A 17,576-nucleotide genomic window follows, 5' to 3' on the forward strand; every position below is an offset into this window, starting at 1 on the left:
GCCTCCCGGGGCCCTGCGGTTTCCACCACACTACACTCCATTTCCGGCTGCTAAGAACACGGCAGGTTCTACGTAAAGGTGGCCGCACCTGCACCCCATGGGTTGCCCGGCCATGGAGAAGAGGCCATGGTTGGGTACACAGCTTCTGAGACAGGCCCAGCAGCTGCCTTCATGGCCTCGGCAGAGCCCAGGGCTCTGGAGCTTACAGGGAGCAGGTGCCCAAGTGTGGAAAATTTGGTCTGCAGAAGAAATGAGGCTGAAATTGGCTGGGAGCAATTCTTATCAAAGCCACATTAGCAGTTTTCAGCAAGAGCTAATTGAACAGGCTCTGTGAGTGGCCTCATTCCATTAGCAGGAGCCTCCCACAGAGTGTGACAAGGGCCCTGGTGGCTGAGGGCAGAAGAGGCTGTTTCTGTCCCATATTTGCCTTTGGCCTTTGAAAATGGACACATTTTCAGCTTTGGGCACTAGTCCTGCCCCTCTGCTCCGACTCCCGCTCATTTCCAAAGTCACTCTCTGAGTGTCCTGTGTGAGGAAGGGGTGAGGTGAGTTTGTCAGCACTTTAGCAGGTGCGTGGATCTGAAACGGGACACCTCTGGCCTCCTTGCCAGAGGGTGGCTTTGTGGTGAGGGTAGGGGAGGCAGAAGAAACTTCTAGAAATGTTGCTTTTACTGTGTTTTTTGCCCAAGTCCTAGAGTTGGGGCACCCAGGCCAGTCACGTCATAGGATGTGTAATAAGAATGTCTTATTTATTCATGGCCAGGAACTTGAACATTGCTTCCCTGTTTTACAGGGAAACAAATTGAGATTCCATGAGCTTAAGAAGCAAGTGAGTGGTAGGGCTGGCATTCCATGCAAGCCACTGAGGAGAAGCCCCTTATCTCCGTGGCAGGGCCAGGAGAAGGGAGGGACACCCCCCAACCCCTACCACCTACCAGACAGGACCTTCCTGGCCACAGATGCCCCGGATCCCTGACTATCAAAACCCAGCCCCAGCCTTTCAGCTGAGCAGAGAAATACTCAGATCCAGTTCCTCCATGGTCAGGGAAGGCAGGCTTCCTCTGAAGCGCAGATGGCTTCACCCCTTTCTCATCTCATCACCTCTGAGCACTGCCAGGGCGAGAGCAACCTTTCCCAGCATTGTCCTTTAAGATGCGACAGAAACAGGTCCCACCTGAGCCAGCAGGAATGCGGCACCCAGTGGCTGCCTCTGCAGTCTTGATGCTCGCCGGCACCTTCAGGGTGAAGGACGCCCTGTCGTAAACGTGTGAAGAGCCCTGCGTTTCATATATTGATGTTGCTTTTTCTTTAGAGGAACATTTGTGCACTGCGGGAACCTCTGTCTCTACCAGTGTCACCCTTGCTGTGGGGAGTGTGTACTGTGTGTGGGGGGCTGGTGGCTTTCCCCTGCTGTCTGCCACAGCATGTGAGGGGCTCGCTGAGCCTCACACCTACCCTCCCCTTCCCCGTCCCCTCCTGCCCCGGGGAGGCCCAGACCCAGGGAGGAGGGGTGCTGGGAGTGAGTGCCGAGGAGCTGGGGTCCTGGCCCTGCAGCCGCTGTCACAGCACAGCCCCACCCCAGACCTCCAGAGTGGTGGGGCCCTGGTGGTGCAGGCTCCAGACGCTTGGCTGATGCCAGGCCTGGATCCAAGGCCCTGTCTCCGAGGCCTTAGCTTGCTGTTCTGGAAGGTGATGCTGGCTGGCAGCCATTCCCAGCCTCTCGGAGAGCAGTTGTCAGGCAGTCCCTGAGCTCCAGCGCCCCATCCCCCGCAGGGCCCAGTGATCTCATGCCTGTGCCCCTGGTGCTGGGAGGAGCGGGGTGGCACTAGGGCCGGTGCCCACATCAGAGGAGGAAGGTCTGAGGCCGGGGCAGGGGGCAGGGCGCCCTCCCGTCCAGCAGCCCACTCCGCCCCCTTCAGGGCTCCCGTGGCCCAGAGTGTGGAGTGGCACAGCCTGACCACCCAGGATAGCTTGGGGCGTTTCGGAGGTTTGGCTGCCCAGGCTGTGCACCTAGCACTGCTCCCCAGGAGAGGGAGGGAGGAGGTCAGGGGAGAGGGCCCTGCTGACCGGGTCGCTGTCACAGCCTCCATCTCTGGCCCTGGGTTCCCATAGGAGCGCCTAGGCTCTAAGCTGGAGCTGCCCCATCCCAGGACCTTGGGGAGGAAGAGGCTGGGCGCCACCTGCTGGCCCACCAGGGAATTGACAGGGTGGGGGACTGTGGAGCCTGGGGTCCCTATGCTGGCCGCAGATGAGAGCCCTGACCCCCACCTTCCCCACCCCACCCACCCTGCACCGTCCAGCTCAGTTCTCTGACCCGTGGTGCCGGGTCCCATTTGCAATGGTGAATACTGAACTTGGTGCAACTCTGGCTGCTGGCAGCTGGGCTTGGCCTGCACCTTTCTGTCCCCAAACTCCACTGGAGACCCACCTTCCAGCCACCCCAGGGTGCCACCACCCGAACCAGGGGTCATTCCCACCTTCGTTCACTCCTACTCAGAGCCTACCTGTTCACTCTGCCCCCATCTGCTACTTGCAGCATCAGAAGGACATGAGGGCAGCAAACAGCCCCTGCAGCTGTCCGCAAACATCATGGCCAAGGCTGCGCCTGGGAAGCGGACTCTCTGTGGTGCCGGCTCCCTCCTCAGTGCCCTTGACCTTTGTCTGGGTCCCTGCTTGATGTGGCCCAACTGACTGGGCCAGAGCTCCACAGGCGCTGTCCCGACTCCCAGCCCCAGGAGGGAGGGAGAGGCTGAGACCGCAAGGGAAGCAGAGACTCAGCCACACCAAGGGCCCTGGCAAGGTGGACCTCTCCTCCAAAACCTCACCAGGCTTCACGTTCAAGGTCACCAAGAATGCACTTGTTCTCTGTCGAGGGCAGGGGTGACTCCGGGGACTGTGCTGGGCTCCAGGGAGGGCAGGTAGCGGAGTTGCCAGGGAAGCAGCTTGCCTGAGGTCTGTGGTCTTGGCAGGGGCTTCAGCAGCGGCCCCGCCCTCTCTCTGTCCCCTCCCTCCTGTCCTTGTCCTCGTGTTTACTGAAGACCATGAGAAGGGATGTGGAGAGCCCCTGCAGGAACTGAGAGCAGGAGCCTGGCTCAGTCCTGAGAGGCCCCCAGATATTCCGTTCCTAAACCCATAGAGGGTGGGGCACGGGCATAGAGGAGAAACCAGGGCCGCCCCGCACAGCCCTGCTCTTTCACCCTGCCTGACTGGTGGCCTCCTTAGCCTGCAGCCTCAGTGCAACCCGCTATGGGGTCATGCTGCCTCCTGCTGGCCACACTGCAAAATGCAGCCCAGGGTCGGGCCTAAGGCTACACTTGTCCCTCTTCCCCCAGGCCTGCAGCTGGGCTGGAGGAAAAGCAGCCACCACAGAATTGCCTGGATGCTCCTGCCCAGGAGGATTGTCCGACTGCATGGGGAGGAAGTCCAGAACCGTGCCTGGCACATAGTAGTTTTTATGGAGTGAGAGGGCAAAAGTATGCATGATTGTGTGCATCTGAAGCATTTCGGTGCTGATGGCCTGACCAGTGTCAGATTATTTTTCAAGCAGGAATTTTGATTCCTCTTGTGTTCACAATATCTTATTACGAAATCCAAATAAGAACAGTTTAATGGCACCAGACAGTGATACAGGTGAGCCTAGAACAGTCAGTGTTTATGTGGGGGACTGCAGCCTGCTTTTCAGGGAGGCTTCAAAAGAATTGAGGAACAGAGATTGATGGCAGGGATGAAAATCACAGGGCATGTTGAGGAGACCCCCAGCTGGCCATGTGAGGGGCAGGTGGGGCAACAGGAGAACAGTGCCTGCGTCCTGAGGGCTTTCGACCTGCCCGGCAGAGGGCCTGCCAGTGCAGAACCTGTTTTCTCTGCATCCATGACAGCCCTGAGCAGGTGCCATTGTGACCCCTGTCCTGCATTTGAGACAGAGGATGGGGAGGGCTCTGTGATTTGTTCAGAATCCCACGGCAAGAATGTTGTGGAGCTGAGAGTCATGCCTGGGCTTGGGAGACTTGTAGTGGGTTAAGGGCTTGAACACAGGGTTTTTGGCAGGAAGTGGTGGCCACAAGCACAGATTAGGGCTGGGAGGTGGGGTGGCACATCACAGGCAGTTGCTGCTACCCAGAGGGCAACATGGATGCTCCTCCTTTTACCTGCTGGGTGTCCTGTGTGGTAGAAGGGCAGGCCGAAGCTTGATCCTTGTGGTCACACATCCCAGCTGTCACCTGCCTTACTGTGTGCCATGAGCCAGCCCAAAAAAGTCCCCACAGAGGAGGCGCTAGGGGTGCTGGGCTGGCTTCTCTCCTCTCCAGGTGGTGCCTGCCCTCCTGGGGCATTTCCCAGCCCTTCTTCCTCTGCATCTCGGGCTCCCTGTGGAGGCAGATGTGCTCTCAGGACATCCTGGTGGAGCACAGCCGCACGTCTGCCCTGGCAGGCCCACCCTGGGTGGAGGAGGGGCTCTGTATGCCAGGGCTGTCTCTTTCTGTGCTGGCTTTCTTTCCATGAGCATGGCCAGATGACAAGGCTCACCTGCAGCACTACCCACACCTCCAGGAAGGGAAGTTGATGGCAGGGCTCTGGCTGCAGCCAGGCCTGCGGGAGCTTCCTCCCTGACCTCTCACTCAAGGGGAAAGCTCAGGGCTGGGCATGAAGGCTGGGGAAAGGCAGGGAGGGCAGAGTCCCCCCAGGCTGGTCAAGGCCCCGATAGCCCCATGTCTCCCTGAGGGGGCGGCTTTCCCCATGAAGGGGGTCCTGGTCACCAAGGCATGAGGACATGCCCAAGCGCCCATCACAACAGGCTCCAGCTCTTGTGCACGTGTGTGATCTTCTTGTCCCACCAAAGGCGGGGAAAAGAAGTGCGTGGCCTCCTGCCCCAAATTTGGTGGTAGGGTCAGTGGTGCTGACCTCAGTGCTGTGTGATACCAGCCCCCCAGCCTTTGCCTGGTTCGCGTCCCACATCGCCCATTGGTCCCTGCTCCTTCAGTCTGGGACCTTGGCCTGCTCAGTCCTTCTGTGGGGAGCCACATCCATTCACAGTGACTGTTGAGTCGAATGACACCCAAGTGCTGCAAAGCCAGAGTAGCAGCCCCTGAAAGGGTGACTCTGGGGTCTCACCCCATCCCCACTCCTGCCCTGTCCTCTGGTGAGGGCTTCCCTCCTGCTGCCTCAGACCGTCCTGTCTACCCTCAGAGACCCTGTTGGGAAGCTTCTCTCCAACAAGGCACCGTCCCCAGAGGAGAAGGGAGCCCAGCACTCCTGGGACTGTGGGGTCCTTGGTCCACTCACCACTGCCACATGCCTCAGGGAGCCCTCAGAGCAGGGGCTGAGCTGGGGCCCCAGGGTTCCCATGCCCTGGGCGAGCATGGTGCCCTCTTACAGCCTGGGCTGCCTGAGCATTCCAGGCGTCCTGTCATTCAGCAGAGATCTTTCCACGGTGCCTTCTCTGGATTGGGTGGGCTGCTGAGCTCTGGGGCTGCTGCAGTGAATTATTTAATAGATAGGTGCTTCCCTGCTCTCCAGGGTCCCCCTCTGGGAGAGCCGGCACAGGAGCTAACCAGTCAGAGGAGAAGGCGGTGTAGACCGACTGGTGCAGGGGAGACCATGGGGGTGCTGGGCAGGACAGGGACCTGGCGGAACGCATGAGATGAGGCAGCTGGGAGGTTGTCTTTAAGCTGAGACCTGAAGGGTGATAGAGAGCCAGGCAGGCTGCAGCGTGGGAAAGCCTGCACAGCTGTCCCCCAACCCCAGCGGTCCCTCCCATCCCATCCACCCTCTGCAGGCTCGTGGAGGAGTTCATGCTCTTGGCCAACATGGCAGTGGCCCACAAGATCCACCGCGCCTTCCCCGAGCAGGCCCTGCTGCGCCGGCACCCCCCGCCCCAGACAAGGATGCTCAGTGACCTGGTGGAATTCTGCGACCAGATGGGGCTGCTCGTGGACTTCAGCTCCGCAGGAGCCCTCAATGTGAGTGGTGGGCAGGATTCAGGGGAGGCCCTGCTTGGGGGAAAGAAGAGAAAGACCTGGAAGGTGGGGGGACCAGTGGCCTCTGCTTCCCCCCAGAGTCCCTCCCCTTCAGCCAGGTCTCTCCTGTAGGGAAGGAGGCCCTGGGAGAAAGGGCCCCTCTGAGTCACAGGGGCCCTGACAATGGGACCTGCCCCTTCACCAGGACTGTGCCAAGCAGGGGGACCCTGGAGGCCTAGCAGAGGGCAGGGGTCCTGTGGCCAGAAAGGGCTGGTCTTGGGCCCAGAGGCTTTCAGTGTGGGGCCTGGAATTGTAGGAATCCCGGGAATGTTACTGGTGGGTACTTTCAGGTGCCCCCTGCCTGGGGCAAAGCTAAGAAACCCAGGGCCTTGGCTCTGGTCCTGGAGGAGGGAGACATCTCCCCCAGGCCCGACCCTGGGAGGGGAAGGCAGGTGCCCTAGGCCAGAGAGCTGGAGCCCAGTGAGTCCAGGCCAGCCAGCAAAAACACGGAAGGGACTGACCTCAGGCCAGCATGGGCCACAGGGTGTAGGTGGCTGCCCCCTCTCCCCACCCATCCCCTCTGAGCAGGGCTGAGCCCCACAGGCAACTCCTCTCCCCAGAGCTGGGCACGAGGTGCTCAGCGGATGACAGGGCCCAGAGTCTCTCCCCGAGCTGGACCACACGTCACATAGGTTTCTGGGATTTGCTTCTAGAAAAGCCTGACCCAAACATTTGGAGATGACAAGTACTCACTGGCCCGGAAGGAGGTGCTCACCAATATGTGCTCCCGGCCCATGCAGGTAAGGAGGGCCCAGCCCCAGCCTCCCCCGCTCCAGGGAGCACACTGGCCCCAGACCTGTGACCTCCACATGCAAGCACAGGCCCCCACTGTTCCTGCCTGCTCTGGACATGGCTGGGTGGACAGGGGCTGCTCCTCCTCTGCCAGAGGGTGGGAGAGGAGGCCGACCCCAGGCAGCACCTAGGAGGGGACACCCTGAGCCTCTTGAGTTTGAGCCGCTGTTTCCTGCTCACACTCGCTCAAGGACAGTGTACCCTGGAGCTGAGGGGCTACTGAGACCTCCATCAGGCTGGGGTCCTGGAGGAGAGACAGGGTCCCATGTGGCTTCCTGTCCCAGGGAACACTCCTCAGCCTCCACCCCCACATGTGGAGTCCAGAACCAGCTGTCGGCCTCTGGCCAGTGTGGGAAAGAAGCAGACTTGGCTGGGGGCCTAGGCCGGGGCCCGCAGGGAGGTGGCAGCCTGTGGGGTGGACAGCTGGGCTTGCTCTGGGACGCCTGTCACAGCCCCCCTGGCTGAGCTTCCCCCATGCAGGGCCCGAGCATCCTGGGACCAGGACGCCAGAGGACCCTCAGGTCAGCGGGAGCAGTGGATGCTGATGGGTCGGCTCTGGGTCCCGGCCCGGCCCAGGGGCAGGGACAGGCTGTATTTCAAGGGCTCAGTCACGCGGCAGATTCAATCTGTTCACAAGAACTGGATGGCTTCAGCTGACCTCAGTGGATTTATTTTCTGACACTTCAAGCTCTGCTGGGTTTGAAGCCATCAGGGCTTGCTTGAGCCTGGCTGCCCTGACCTGCCCCCGGTCACAAGTGTCTGCTCAGCCAAGCACCTGCGGCACCCACAGCGGAGAGGGCCTGGGCCGTGCCCACTGGGCTCTCTCTGTTCCATACTGCAGTGGCTCTAGGCCTGGCAGAGAACGCACAGCAGCCCCTGAGTCCCAGAACTGCCTCTGGCTCTGCCCTGCTGGGGCCCCTCCCATGCCCCCACCTCTGATGCCATCACCTCCAAGGAGGTACAAGCCAAGCTGGAGCTCCAGAGATCGGAGCTGCTCCGGAGTCAGCCAGAGCCTGAAAAGGCTGCATTCTCCTGGCTCGCCTCCCAGGGAGCTCAGAGGCACCCTTACCCGGGAATCCGATGGCAGAGAGTTACCAGGTCTGCGGTGCTCCTGTTCCTCAGCCCTGGGAACTGGGGTAGGGACAGGGCAGGGCAGCAGCAGAGAGCACAGAAAGGTGTGAGGGGGCACGCAGTCCCCAGTGAGCATCTGCATTAGGACACCAGGGCTGTCCCAGGGATGGCTGGGCCTGTGGGAAAGCCATGGTCCCCACCCATCCCACCCGACCCTGAGCCACCTCCACCAGCCAGGAGGAGCCAGGGCCCTTCATCAGCCTCACCCAGGTCATCTGGGGAACTGGGCCACCACTGAGAACAAAGCCCAGACGTGTCTGGGAGTGGAGGCTGTGCCCACCTCCCCCGGAGACTTGCCCCCGACTTAACCTAGGGCCTAGCAGGGGCTGGAAGGGAAGTGGAGTTAGGGAGCTGAGCAGGTCACCACCAGCTGCGCCCTGGATTCCAGGGCCTGTGTGCACAGAGTAACGGGAGCCGGCTGTCTGTCTGGCCAAGGGCACAGGAGGGTGAGTGCGTACAGCAGCCAGGGAGCAAGGGAGCCAGCGAGACACACAGGAGTGACCTTGGACCTCTGCAAGGAACCCGTTCAATCGCTCCCAGGCAGCAGCACTGGCCTTGACACCCAGCCCTGAAAGCTCGGGGACTGCAGGACAAACAGCTTCAGGGGCTGTGGCCCCAGCTGGGACGGGCTATGTGCTGGTCCCTAGAGACTCTCGGTATCTCCCCCTGCCCCAGTCCTGCCTCCTGCCTAGCACAGCACAAGGGCCTTTGGAACTCAGCCCTCTGTGTCTCAGCCCCTGGGAGGGTCAGGTGGTTGGAGATGAGAAGGGCCGAGGCTGGCAGGCCGGAAACTGTCTCCCTTGGCTGCTGTGGGGTGGAGTATTGGTGAGCACAGAGGTTCCCCGGGTGAAGCGTGGCTTCAGCTGGGTGGGATCAGTGTCAGAGGGGATGAGGACGGCCCCGACCAAAGGTGGGCCTGGGCTGGAGAGGAAGCTCCAAGAGCCTGAGGCCCGTATTGCACAGGGCAGGGGATCGCATCCTGGGCTTTCTCTCCCTCCTCCCAGTCTGACCAGATGGGAGGATGGATGTTGCCTCCTTGAACAAAGACCCACAGGCTCCTTGGCTTCTGCTTGTGTCTCCAGCAGACAGCATCTGCAGCCCCCAGTCCGACAAAACCACAGGCCTCCTCCTCCTCTTCCTTCTCCTCATTGTCCTCCTCCACCACCTCCACCGCCACCTCCTCCTCCTCCTCCGCTGTCGCCTCCTCCTCCTCCTCTGCCGCCACCTCCTCCTCTGCCTCCACCTACTCTGCCATCGCCACCTCCTCCTTCTCCTCCTCCACTGTCACCTCCTCCTCCTCCTCTGCCACCACCTCCTCCTCCTCCTCTGCCTCCACCTACTCTGCCATCGCCACCTCCTCCTTCTCCTCCTCCGCTGTCGCCTCCTCCTCCTACTCTGCCACCACCACCTCCTTCTCCTCCTCCTCCGCCTCCACCTACTCTGCCATCACCACCTCCTCCTTCTCCTCCTCCGCTGTCGCCTCCTCCTCCTCCTCCTCCTCCTCCTCCGCCACCACCACCTCCTCCTCCTCCTCCTCCGCCTCCACCTACTCTGCCATCGCCACCTCCTCCTTCTCCTCCTCTGCTGTCGCCTCCTCCTCCTCCTCTGCCACCAGCTCCTCCTCCTCCTCCTCCTCTGCCACCACCACCTCCTCCTCCTCCTCCTCCGCCTCCACCTACTCTGCCATCGCCACCTCCTCCTTCTCCTCCTCTGCTGTCACCTCCTCCTCCTCCGCCACCACCACCTCCTCCTCCTCCTCCTTCACCTCCACCTCCTCTGCCATCGCCGCCTCCTCCTACTCCTCTGCCACCTCCTCCTCCCCACCCCCCCACCCCCACCTTTCTTTCTTCTTCTTCCTTCTTCCTTGGCGAGAGTAGCAGCCCCAGCCCCATGCTGGGGAAGGGTAGGCCAGAGACTCTTCCCTCCTGGTGGTGCTCAGCGGTGACTCAGCAGGGACTGGACTTGGGAGGCTCAGCTCGTGCCCCCTACCCTGACAGCATCCTGGGGGTTCCTGGCTCCCTGGTCCTCAGCAGGGTGGGCTTGTCCAGGCCATTCTCAGTGCTGCCACCTTGAGGGCATCTGGGAGGCCCAGGCAGGCCAGATTTGTCTCCTGGAAAGGACATGGGCGCCCCTGGGCTCTGCCCAGCCTCCTGGCCTCCCCTTGGGTCCCCTTGTGCAGCAAGGGCCCTGGTCCCTGTCCTCCTTGGCTTCACTCAGCAACCAGCAGCCCATTAGGTCTGTCCACACATCACTGCCGACGGTGAGGCTGTGGGTGGCGCCAGCCTTCCAGGCCTGGCTGGGCAGCTCTGGGCTTGTCAGGCTCTGACCCATCCCGTCCCACAGATGGCACTGTACTTCTGCTCGGGGCTGCTGCAGGACCCAGCGCAGTTCCGGCACTACGCGCTCAATGTGCCCCTGTACACACACTTCACCTCGCCCATCCGCCGCTTTGCCGACGTCCTGGTGCACCGCCTCCTGGCTGCAGCGCTAGGTGAGGGGTGCAGTTGGGGTCAGGGCAGACCTGGGCCAGCTCAGGGCTGCCCACCCCCACAGCGGGTGCTCAGTGGCCCAAGACCATTCTGCCGTGCCCGCAGAGGTCCAAGGGTCGGGCGACCCAAGTGCTGGGGAGCCTGGCCTGGAAACTCTCCCTACGGGCTGATGCTGCAGAAGCTGCATAGAGCCCACAGCCAGCCCTGGACACAGCCGGGAGGAGGGCGCTGACCTCGGAGGGCCGCTTTCTGCTGCCCTGGGAGCTGGGTGCTTGGGGTCCTAATCTGTCGCCGGGAGTGCAGCGCCATGCAGCCCATCCCCCAACCATAGCTCTTCCCAGCCCCCCAGGCTCCCACTCTCATGCCTCGCCTACTCTCCCATACAGCACCCACCCACAACCCCGCCCCCTCTTCCCAGGCTATAGGGAGCGACTAGACATGGCGCCCGACACCCTGCAGAAACAGGCAGACCACTGCAACGACCGCCGCATGGCATCCAAGCGCGTGCAGGAGCTCAGTACCAGTCTCTTCTTTGCCGTTCTGGTCAAGGTGAGCCCTCCAGCCTGGTGCCCCCTCACCTCCCTCTGGTTCCCGACCCTCCTGGGCACCTACTCACCAGGAGGCCTCGAGGAGCCCAGGGCAGTGCCAGGAGGTGTCATGGCTGCAGCACTGTCCCTGCAGGAGAGTGGCCCCCTGGAGTCAGAAGCCATGGTGATGGGCGTCCTGAACCAAGCCTTCGACGTGCTGGTGCTGCGCTACGGCGTGCAGAAGCGCATCTACTGCAATGTGAGTGCCCTGAGAGAGCCTGGGGACGGGCAGGGCAGCCCAAGCCATCCCGCACTGGAGGGGTACAGGCTGTGATGGGTCACACTCCACCCCTCACTCCCCCAGCCCTAGCACAAAGCCCACTTGATGGGCCTTGCTGAGACGCCCAGCTCTCAGGCCCAGGGTCAGGCCTGGCCCCCTTCCCCAAGGACCCAGGAACCGGAGAGCAGGCCCCTCCATGGCCAGTACAGCTCGGCAGGGTGTGCAGGCTTTGGGGACTGTGTTTATAGGAACGTGAAGGAATGAAAGGCCAGAGAATGGTCCGTGGCCGCTCTGGAAACTGTGTCCCCTGAAGACAAGGAAGAGAGCTGTCCCTGGCTCGGCTCCTGCCCTGAGTGACTGTTGATTCACAGTTCTCTCCAAGGGGACATGCACCTGTCCTAATGCTGCCTTAGGGGCTTGGCTCCAGCTGGCCCTGGGGTCTGCAGGTCACCACCTGCCCCTGTGCCTGGCTTTGAATTTCCTAACATCCAGAGTGCCCTGGGAGTGCAGTGTCCAGCCCATTGTGTGCAGTAAACGTGGTGTTCATAACCTGGAGCTGGGCAGAAGAGGAAGGACAGAGTCCCCCTGCGGACCCTCGGGGCTCTGTATCCTGAAGTTCAAGCCTAGGTCACTCTGCCATGAACCCAGCCCTGCCCCACTGACAGATGGCACCAGCAGGGGGCGCAGCGCTCTGCCACCACAGTTCTCTGTCCACACCTCAGTGCAGTCAGCCCTGGACCCCCCACCACTTGCCCCCAGTAGCACACAGAGCCACAGGCCTTCCCAGCCCCCACCCTGGCCCTTGGTCACTCTCAGCTGCTGCCTCAGCTGAAGGTGGCCTGGCAGGGCCTCCCTGAATGAAGCTCCCTCCAGCCAGGCAGGGGTGGGCCAGGGCCGAGGGCTGAGGGCCGTCTCCAAGCATTGAAGCCCTCCAGGGTGGAAGGGCAGGCAGCAGCACCCAGAGCTGAGGCCTGAGGCTTGGTGTTTGCATTCCAGGCCCTGGCCCTGCGGTCCCACCACTTCCAGAAGGTGGGCAAGAAGCCGGAACTCACGCTGGTCTGGGAGCCTGAGGACATGGAGCAGGAGCCAGCACGGCAGGTCAGAACCCCTCTGTGTCCCAGCCCCCCAAGTCCTGATGACCCCTCTCCTGCCTCCTGCGGTGCCCCTCATTCCTTCATCTGTGTCTCCTGGGCTCCCCCAGCACTGCAGCCTCCCGGGTCGGGTTTCAGGGCCCTCCCAGCTCACCCAGACCCCCTCCTGTGGGTCCTGCTTTCTGGCACCACCTTCCCTTCCTTGAGAGCAACCACAGTGGAGAGAGGCGGGGCTCTGCCTGTCCCGCTAATGCAGGGGTGCTGGCCTTCTGGGGTCCTTTAGAGAACCTGATGAAAGCTATGAGTTTACACCCAAGAAATTGTCTGGAACCATTTTCACCAACAATGTGCCCCGAACGTGGCCCCGGGCCCCCAGGTTGTGTTTCATAAGCCTTAGGAGTGCTCAGGATGCATCTTGACTCCCCAGCTCTGCCCTGACCCAGGGCATTCTTCCTGGAGGGGGCCCCCATTACAGACAGGTGAGCAGAGGCTTCCAGAGGCCGAAGGAGGGGCCTGGGGTCCTGCTGCAGGGATGGAGGCAGAGCTGCGCCTCGACATCAGGCCCTGCCGTCCTTGTCCCCTCACGGCCGGGCTCTGCACAGGTCATCACCATCTTCAGCCTGGTGGAGGTGGTCCTGCAGGCAGAGTCCACAGCCCTCAAGTACAGCGCCATCCTGAAGCGGCCAGGCACCCAGGGCCACCTGGGCCCTGAGAAGGAGGAGGAGGAGGAGGAGGAGTCTGACGGTGAGCCCGAGGACTCAAGCACCAGCTGAGCTCCACCAGCCGCCTGCCCCGCCTGCCTGTCCTGTCACACTGGCTTTAGGACCTGTTGACACGGAGGGGGATTTTTAATTTGGTTTTTAACAACTCAGGGGTTTGTTTTTATTTTTATTTAATTTTGCAGCTCAACTTTTAAACAAACTGCAGGGGAGAGGGTGGGGCTGGAAGGAAGGCTGAGGCCTGGTCAGCAGTGACCCCAGCAGAGTAGGCCCTAGTCCTCCTGGGAGGCCGGTCCCCCTTTTTTCTGGGCCCTACTGCCCTCCTCTGCCCAGGAAATGGGGGGTTTCAGCAAATCAGTGTCACAGAATAAAATCAAGTGTGGAGTGCCATCTGGTGTGTGGGGCACCTCTGGGAAGCCCGGGCAGCGGAATGCCCCTTGCACCCAGGGCAAGGGACCCAGTTCAGGCTCCACCCCTCGCTGCTGAGCCGATATGAACACCTGGAACCTTCCTGTCAGTTCCAGCACGATTCGGAGCTGGCTGCCTGGTAGATTGATGCTGGAGTCTCATTCTGCCTGATTAAAAATGGAATTAGTATGCAGGACTGAGAGCGCCCCCATCACCCTGACACATGTGACTGTGTCCAACCCTGCCCCCACTTCCTCTCTGCACCAGCTCCGCAGGGCCTGGTAGGGGTCAGGGGTGCTGTGACACCCCCTCCTCCCAGTTCCTCAAGCAGCACTCTGTGAGGTCCTGTGCCCAGCTCTGGTGTGAGTTGGTGCCCTGGCAGCACCAAGGGAGCCTGGACAGAGGAGCCGGCCTGGGCCTGGAGGAGGGGAGGAGGGCCCTCCAGTGCCTTCCAAACCAGGAGGGGAAACCGGCTCCTGGTGACACAGCCTGGCCCCATTGCCCACCCAGTGTCCCGAGCACCCACGGATCCCACCTGCCTCGGTCCCGGGCGGAGCTGGCCGGCCACTGGGCAGTCCCTTCCCCAGCCAGCCTGACCCCAGCCTGCACTCCTTCCCCCTCCGTAAGGGAAGCTCCGTGGCTTGGCTTCCTCGAGAGCTGCCAGAAACTAGGATGAAAGCCATGGTGAGCACGGCCTCTGTTCCTCTGCACCATTTCCTGGGGTGTCGGGATTAACAAGCTCATTTGATCTGGTTACAGTGAATTTTCTTCAAAGAAACACTCAATAAGGTCCTTGTCAGAGTGCCTCGCAGCGCCTGAATGACAGTGACTGGGCATGGCTGCCTTTGTTCTGCCACCGTCAGACGAGGCTGGCTGTGGGAGGCGACCAAAGACATCCCGCACCTGCCCTCGGAGTCTTTCCCTCTTCCAGGGCTCAGCCACCTCGGGCAGCCTTCAGTCTGTGTGTCCTGCCACCCCTGAGATGTCCCAGAGGCCATGGTCACCCCATCTGTTCCTGTCCCCAGAACCTTCTCCTGGAGCCAAGTATCTGCAGGGACAGACAGGAGAGCGTCTGGGGGTTTGGTGTTGGAGTGGAGAAGGCTGTGGGGTGCTGCCCTGGCCCAGGCAGCCTGACTGTGAGAGCCCCAAACAGGAGACATCCCAGCCCCTTCCCCTCCCCTCTATGCTGCCCACCCTCTGAGGAGCAGTGGCCAAGTTCCTCTCTGGGCTTCTCAGGCCAGGCTGGCCCTGTCCCCCAGGGCCTCCCACAAAGCCTGGGAGCTGTTCCCTCACAGGCAGCACAAACCCAGACGGACACCTGTCCCTATGCCCCAGTGCCCCCAGGCCCCAGTGAGGAGTAGCCAGGAGGGTGAACAAGGGGGTTCCTGCTGCCTGGGCTTGCTTGGGAAGCAAAGGTTCTTCAGACAGCCTCACCTTCCGTGCTGGCCCCAGAGCATGGCGGGTCCCTGGAGCCGTGGAGGCCATGGCAGCCCCAGCCCACCCCACCCCATCTGGGGAAGTAGAAACCGTATCCACGAGGGTCAGGTCAGGTCTCTGCCTCCAGTGACCTGGCAAGGTTGTGCCCAGCCAGGACCTGGCTTCTCGCCACACCAGTCACGCCGAGCCCCCCGTCTGCATTCACTCCTTTAAGGAACATAGTTGACTCAGTCCGGTGCTGTGCAGTCACAAGATGGCTCTCCATGGGTCCACTGGGGGCCCAGCCTCTTATGTGGCCCCTCACTAAAAGGACTCAACAGAAAGAGTGACCAGGCACCGACCCTCATCTGCAGGAGGACTTGGCCATTCCCTGGGCTGTCCCACGGCACCTGCCGGCCAGGGCCCAGGGCACAGAGCGAGACTGTCTTTTCCTCAAGGAGACACCGTGGGGGAGGGAGGGAGAGGTGGACACCACCAACCTCATTCCATGACCAGGGACTGGCGATGCTCAGAGAGGCCAGTGAGTGTGTTCCCCGCCCTGAAGGGTCAGTGCCGGCCCCCTGGACCCAGGGGAAGATGGCGCAGGCAGTGACCTGGCTTGGGGAAGGAGCTGAAGCTCCCAGAGCTTGCAGCCACCCTCCTGGGGAGAGACTGACGCCTCCCCAGTTCCTGTTAGGAAGGACCTCAGGAAAGAACTGGGATCACGCAGCCTGGGGTGGCGGCCTCCTGGCCCCTGAGGAGGATGTCAGGCCGCAGAAGGGAGGGACGGGCATGAAGTTTGGGAAGCGGGCTCCAGAGGAGGCGAGGCCTGTGCAGAAGCAGCACCAGAGGCCACTGCAGCGGCTCCACCACCCAGCAGCGCCGCCACGAGGCAGGAAGTGGGAGGCCAGGCAGGAGGGGCTGTGATGGCCCAGGTGCCGGGAGGAAGGGCTGAGAGGGGACAGTGCAGACGTCCAGAGAGGCCTGGCGGGGATGGGCCGCCAAAGTCACAGGTGGGGATGGGCTTCCCCCAGAGTTGTGTGTGGCCTGAGGACAGTGCAGCAAGGAGGGCCCGTGGTGAGCGCATGCAGCCGAAGTGACAGCTTGGGCTCCTTTGTGGGACAAGAGCCTCTCCAGGCCATTGCGGGGTGTTCAGAGAACAAGGCCTGCAGGGATCTGCTGTGCCTGCAGCTGGTCAGTAGAACACTGAGCGTGCAGGGCCGGGGTGGGAAGCAGGAAAGCCGCATGGACGAGAGAGCCGTGCCCACCCAGCAGTGCCTTTTGGGAGGGCAGGCAGGAGGGGATGTGCAGCTGCGACCTGCCCGGCATAGAACTCCATCTGGCCGGGGAGAGGAGGTCTCTTCTAGCCAGAATGGACCAGGAGGTCCCAGGAGGACCTGGGAGGAAGTGGGTTGAGTTGGGCCTTAGAAGGAGAGCCAGGAACAGGCCAGGCCAGGGGAGCTGGAGCCTGGCCAGGTATGGAGAGAGCAGGGTACACTTGCTGCAACTGTGAGAAGAGCCAGGGCTGGCCCTGGTGGCCTGGGCGCGTTTAGCTGTGCCTGGGGCCAGGCCTGACTGGCTGCAAGTCATTACTATAGGCTTTGGACAGAGAGTGCAGAGTAGCGCCCTCCTGCCGTCACTCCCTCCTCCAAGTCCACAAAGAGGCAAGAAAGGGAGGATTTTAAGGCCTGTCCATACCGCATGGCGGGTGAGAGCAGAGGAGCAAACAGCACTTTTGGATCCTGGAAAGCAGAGGGTGAGTGAGTGTCCCAGACATAGCTGACCTGAGAAAGGTGACTCCAAAGCCAGCAGCAGCAACAGCTGGAACTGCCCCAGCCTACACCACAGGACCCCCAGCTCTGGGACTGAGAGCAGCTCCGGGGACCTCTGGGCTGGGGTGAAGAGGGTTGGCTGGAATCATTGTTGCAAACAATTCAGTAGGCAGGCAGCTCCCTAGATCCCGTGGTCTGCAGAGGCCAGCACCTGTCCTGACCTCTTACTGGTAGGCCCTGGAGAGCCATCTCCTACAGAGGCAAAATGAACGCCAGGCCTGTTCAGGGGGATGTGTGGCTAAGTGCATAAGGGATGCTGAGACTACAGCCTTTGTGCCCAGGCAGCCCCCAGGGCATGGATAGCCAGGCCCTCCCCATCCAGGCCAGAGATGGGAAGACTCCATCCAATCTCATTCCATGACCAGGGACTGGTGAAGCTCTCAGTTCTCTCTCCATCCCAGCAGGAGAGAAAGAACCCGACCTCAGAGATTCCTCAACTCAGGGACCCAGCCAGGCCACCCTCCAGAGCATCTCAGTCTGCAAGCCCCTTGGTGTGCTCAGAGCTTCCAGTCACCCTGCTCATGCCTATCCATGCACAGCCAGGGATTGCCCTTCCTGGAGGAAAACTTCCTGAAACAAGAAACCAGCTCCGTGGGGAACACAGACCGTGGAGGAAAAAGAAAGCTGTAGAAGAAGAAATGATGAACACCTTCATGGAGGTGAGAAAGCCATCGTGAAAGGAGACGAGGTTGCTCCGAAAAGCTCCTAGAGAGCAAAACAAGGGCCCCTGGGGGCACAATGATTGCCACCGTGGAGACACATTTCAGCGCCACTAGAGTAAAAACACTGCAGACAGGTGAGCTCTCAACAGATACATGTCCCTCGCCTTCTTTCTCAGGAAAGATGGGCAGTAATGAGGGCAGAAGCCGCAAAGAGG

The 17,576-nt window shown here is 61.4% G+C and overlaps 1 protein-coding gene across 2 annotated transcripts in view; it reads left to right on the forward strand.

Moving 5' to 3' along the window:
* The window catches only part of DIS3L2 (DIS3 like 3'-5' exoribonuclease 2), a 375,419-nt gene extending 361,986 nt beyond the window's left edge, over positions 1-13,433 (forward strand). The window contains exons 15-21 of one of the 2 annotated variants that reach the window (XM_024243284.3): positions 5,774-5,957; positions 6,668-6,754; positions 10,281-10,428; positions 10,845-10,975; positions 11,108-11,212; positions 12,230-12,331; positions 12,927-13,433. In XM_024243284.3, coding sequence (XP_024099052.2) covers positions 5,774-5,957; positions 6,668-6,754; positions 10,281-10,428; positions 10,845-10,975; positions 11,108-11,212; positions 12,230-12,331; positions 12,927-13,097 — 928 coding nt within the window. In that variant the 3' untranslated portion in view covers positions 13,098-13,433. Of the gene's footprint in view, positions 1-5,773; positions 5,958-6,667; positions 6,755-10,280; positions 10,429-10,844; positions 10,976-11,107; positions 11,213-12,229 lie in introns of both variants that reach the window. The other variant, XM_063713123.1, reaches the window with a different exon arrangement.
* The last annotated feature ends 4,143 nt before the right edge of the window (positions 13,434-17,576 follow it).

Source organism: Pongo abelii, chromosome 11 (assembly GCF_028885655.2).
Source record: "Pongo abelii isolate AG06213 chromosome 11, NHGRI_mPonAbe1-v2.0_pri, whole genome shotgun sequence".
Classification (NCBI taxonomy): domain Eukaryota; kingdom Metazoa; phylum Chordata; class Mammalia; order Primates; family Hominidae; genus Pongo; species Pongo abelii.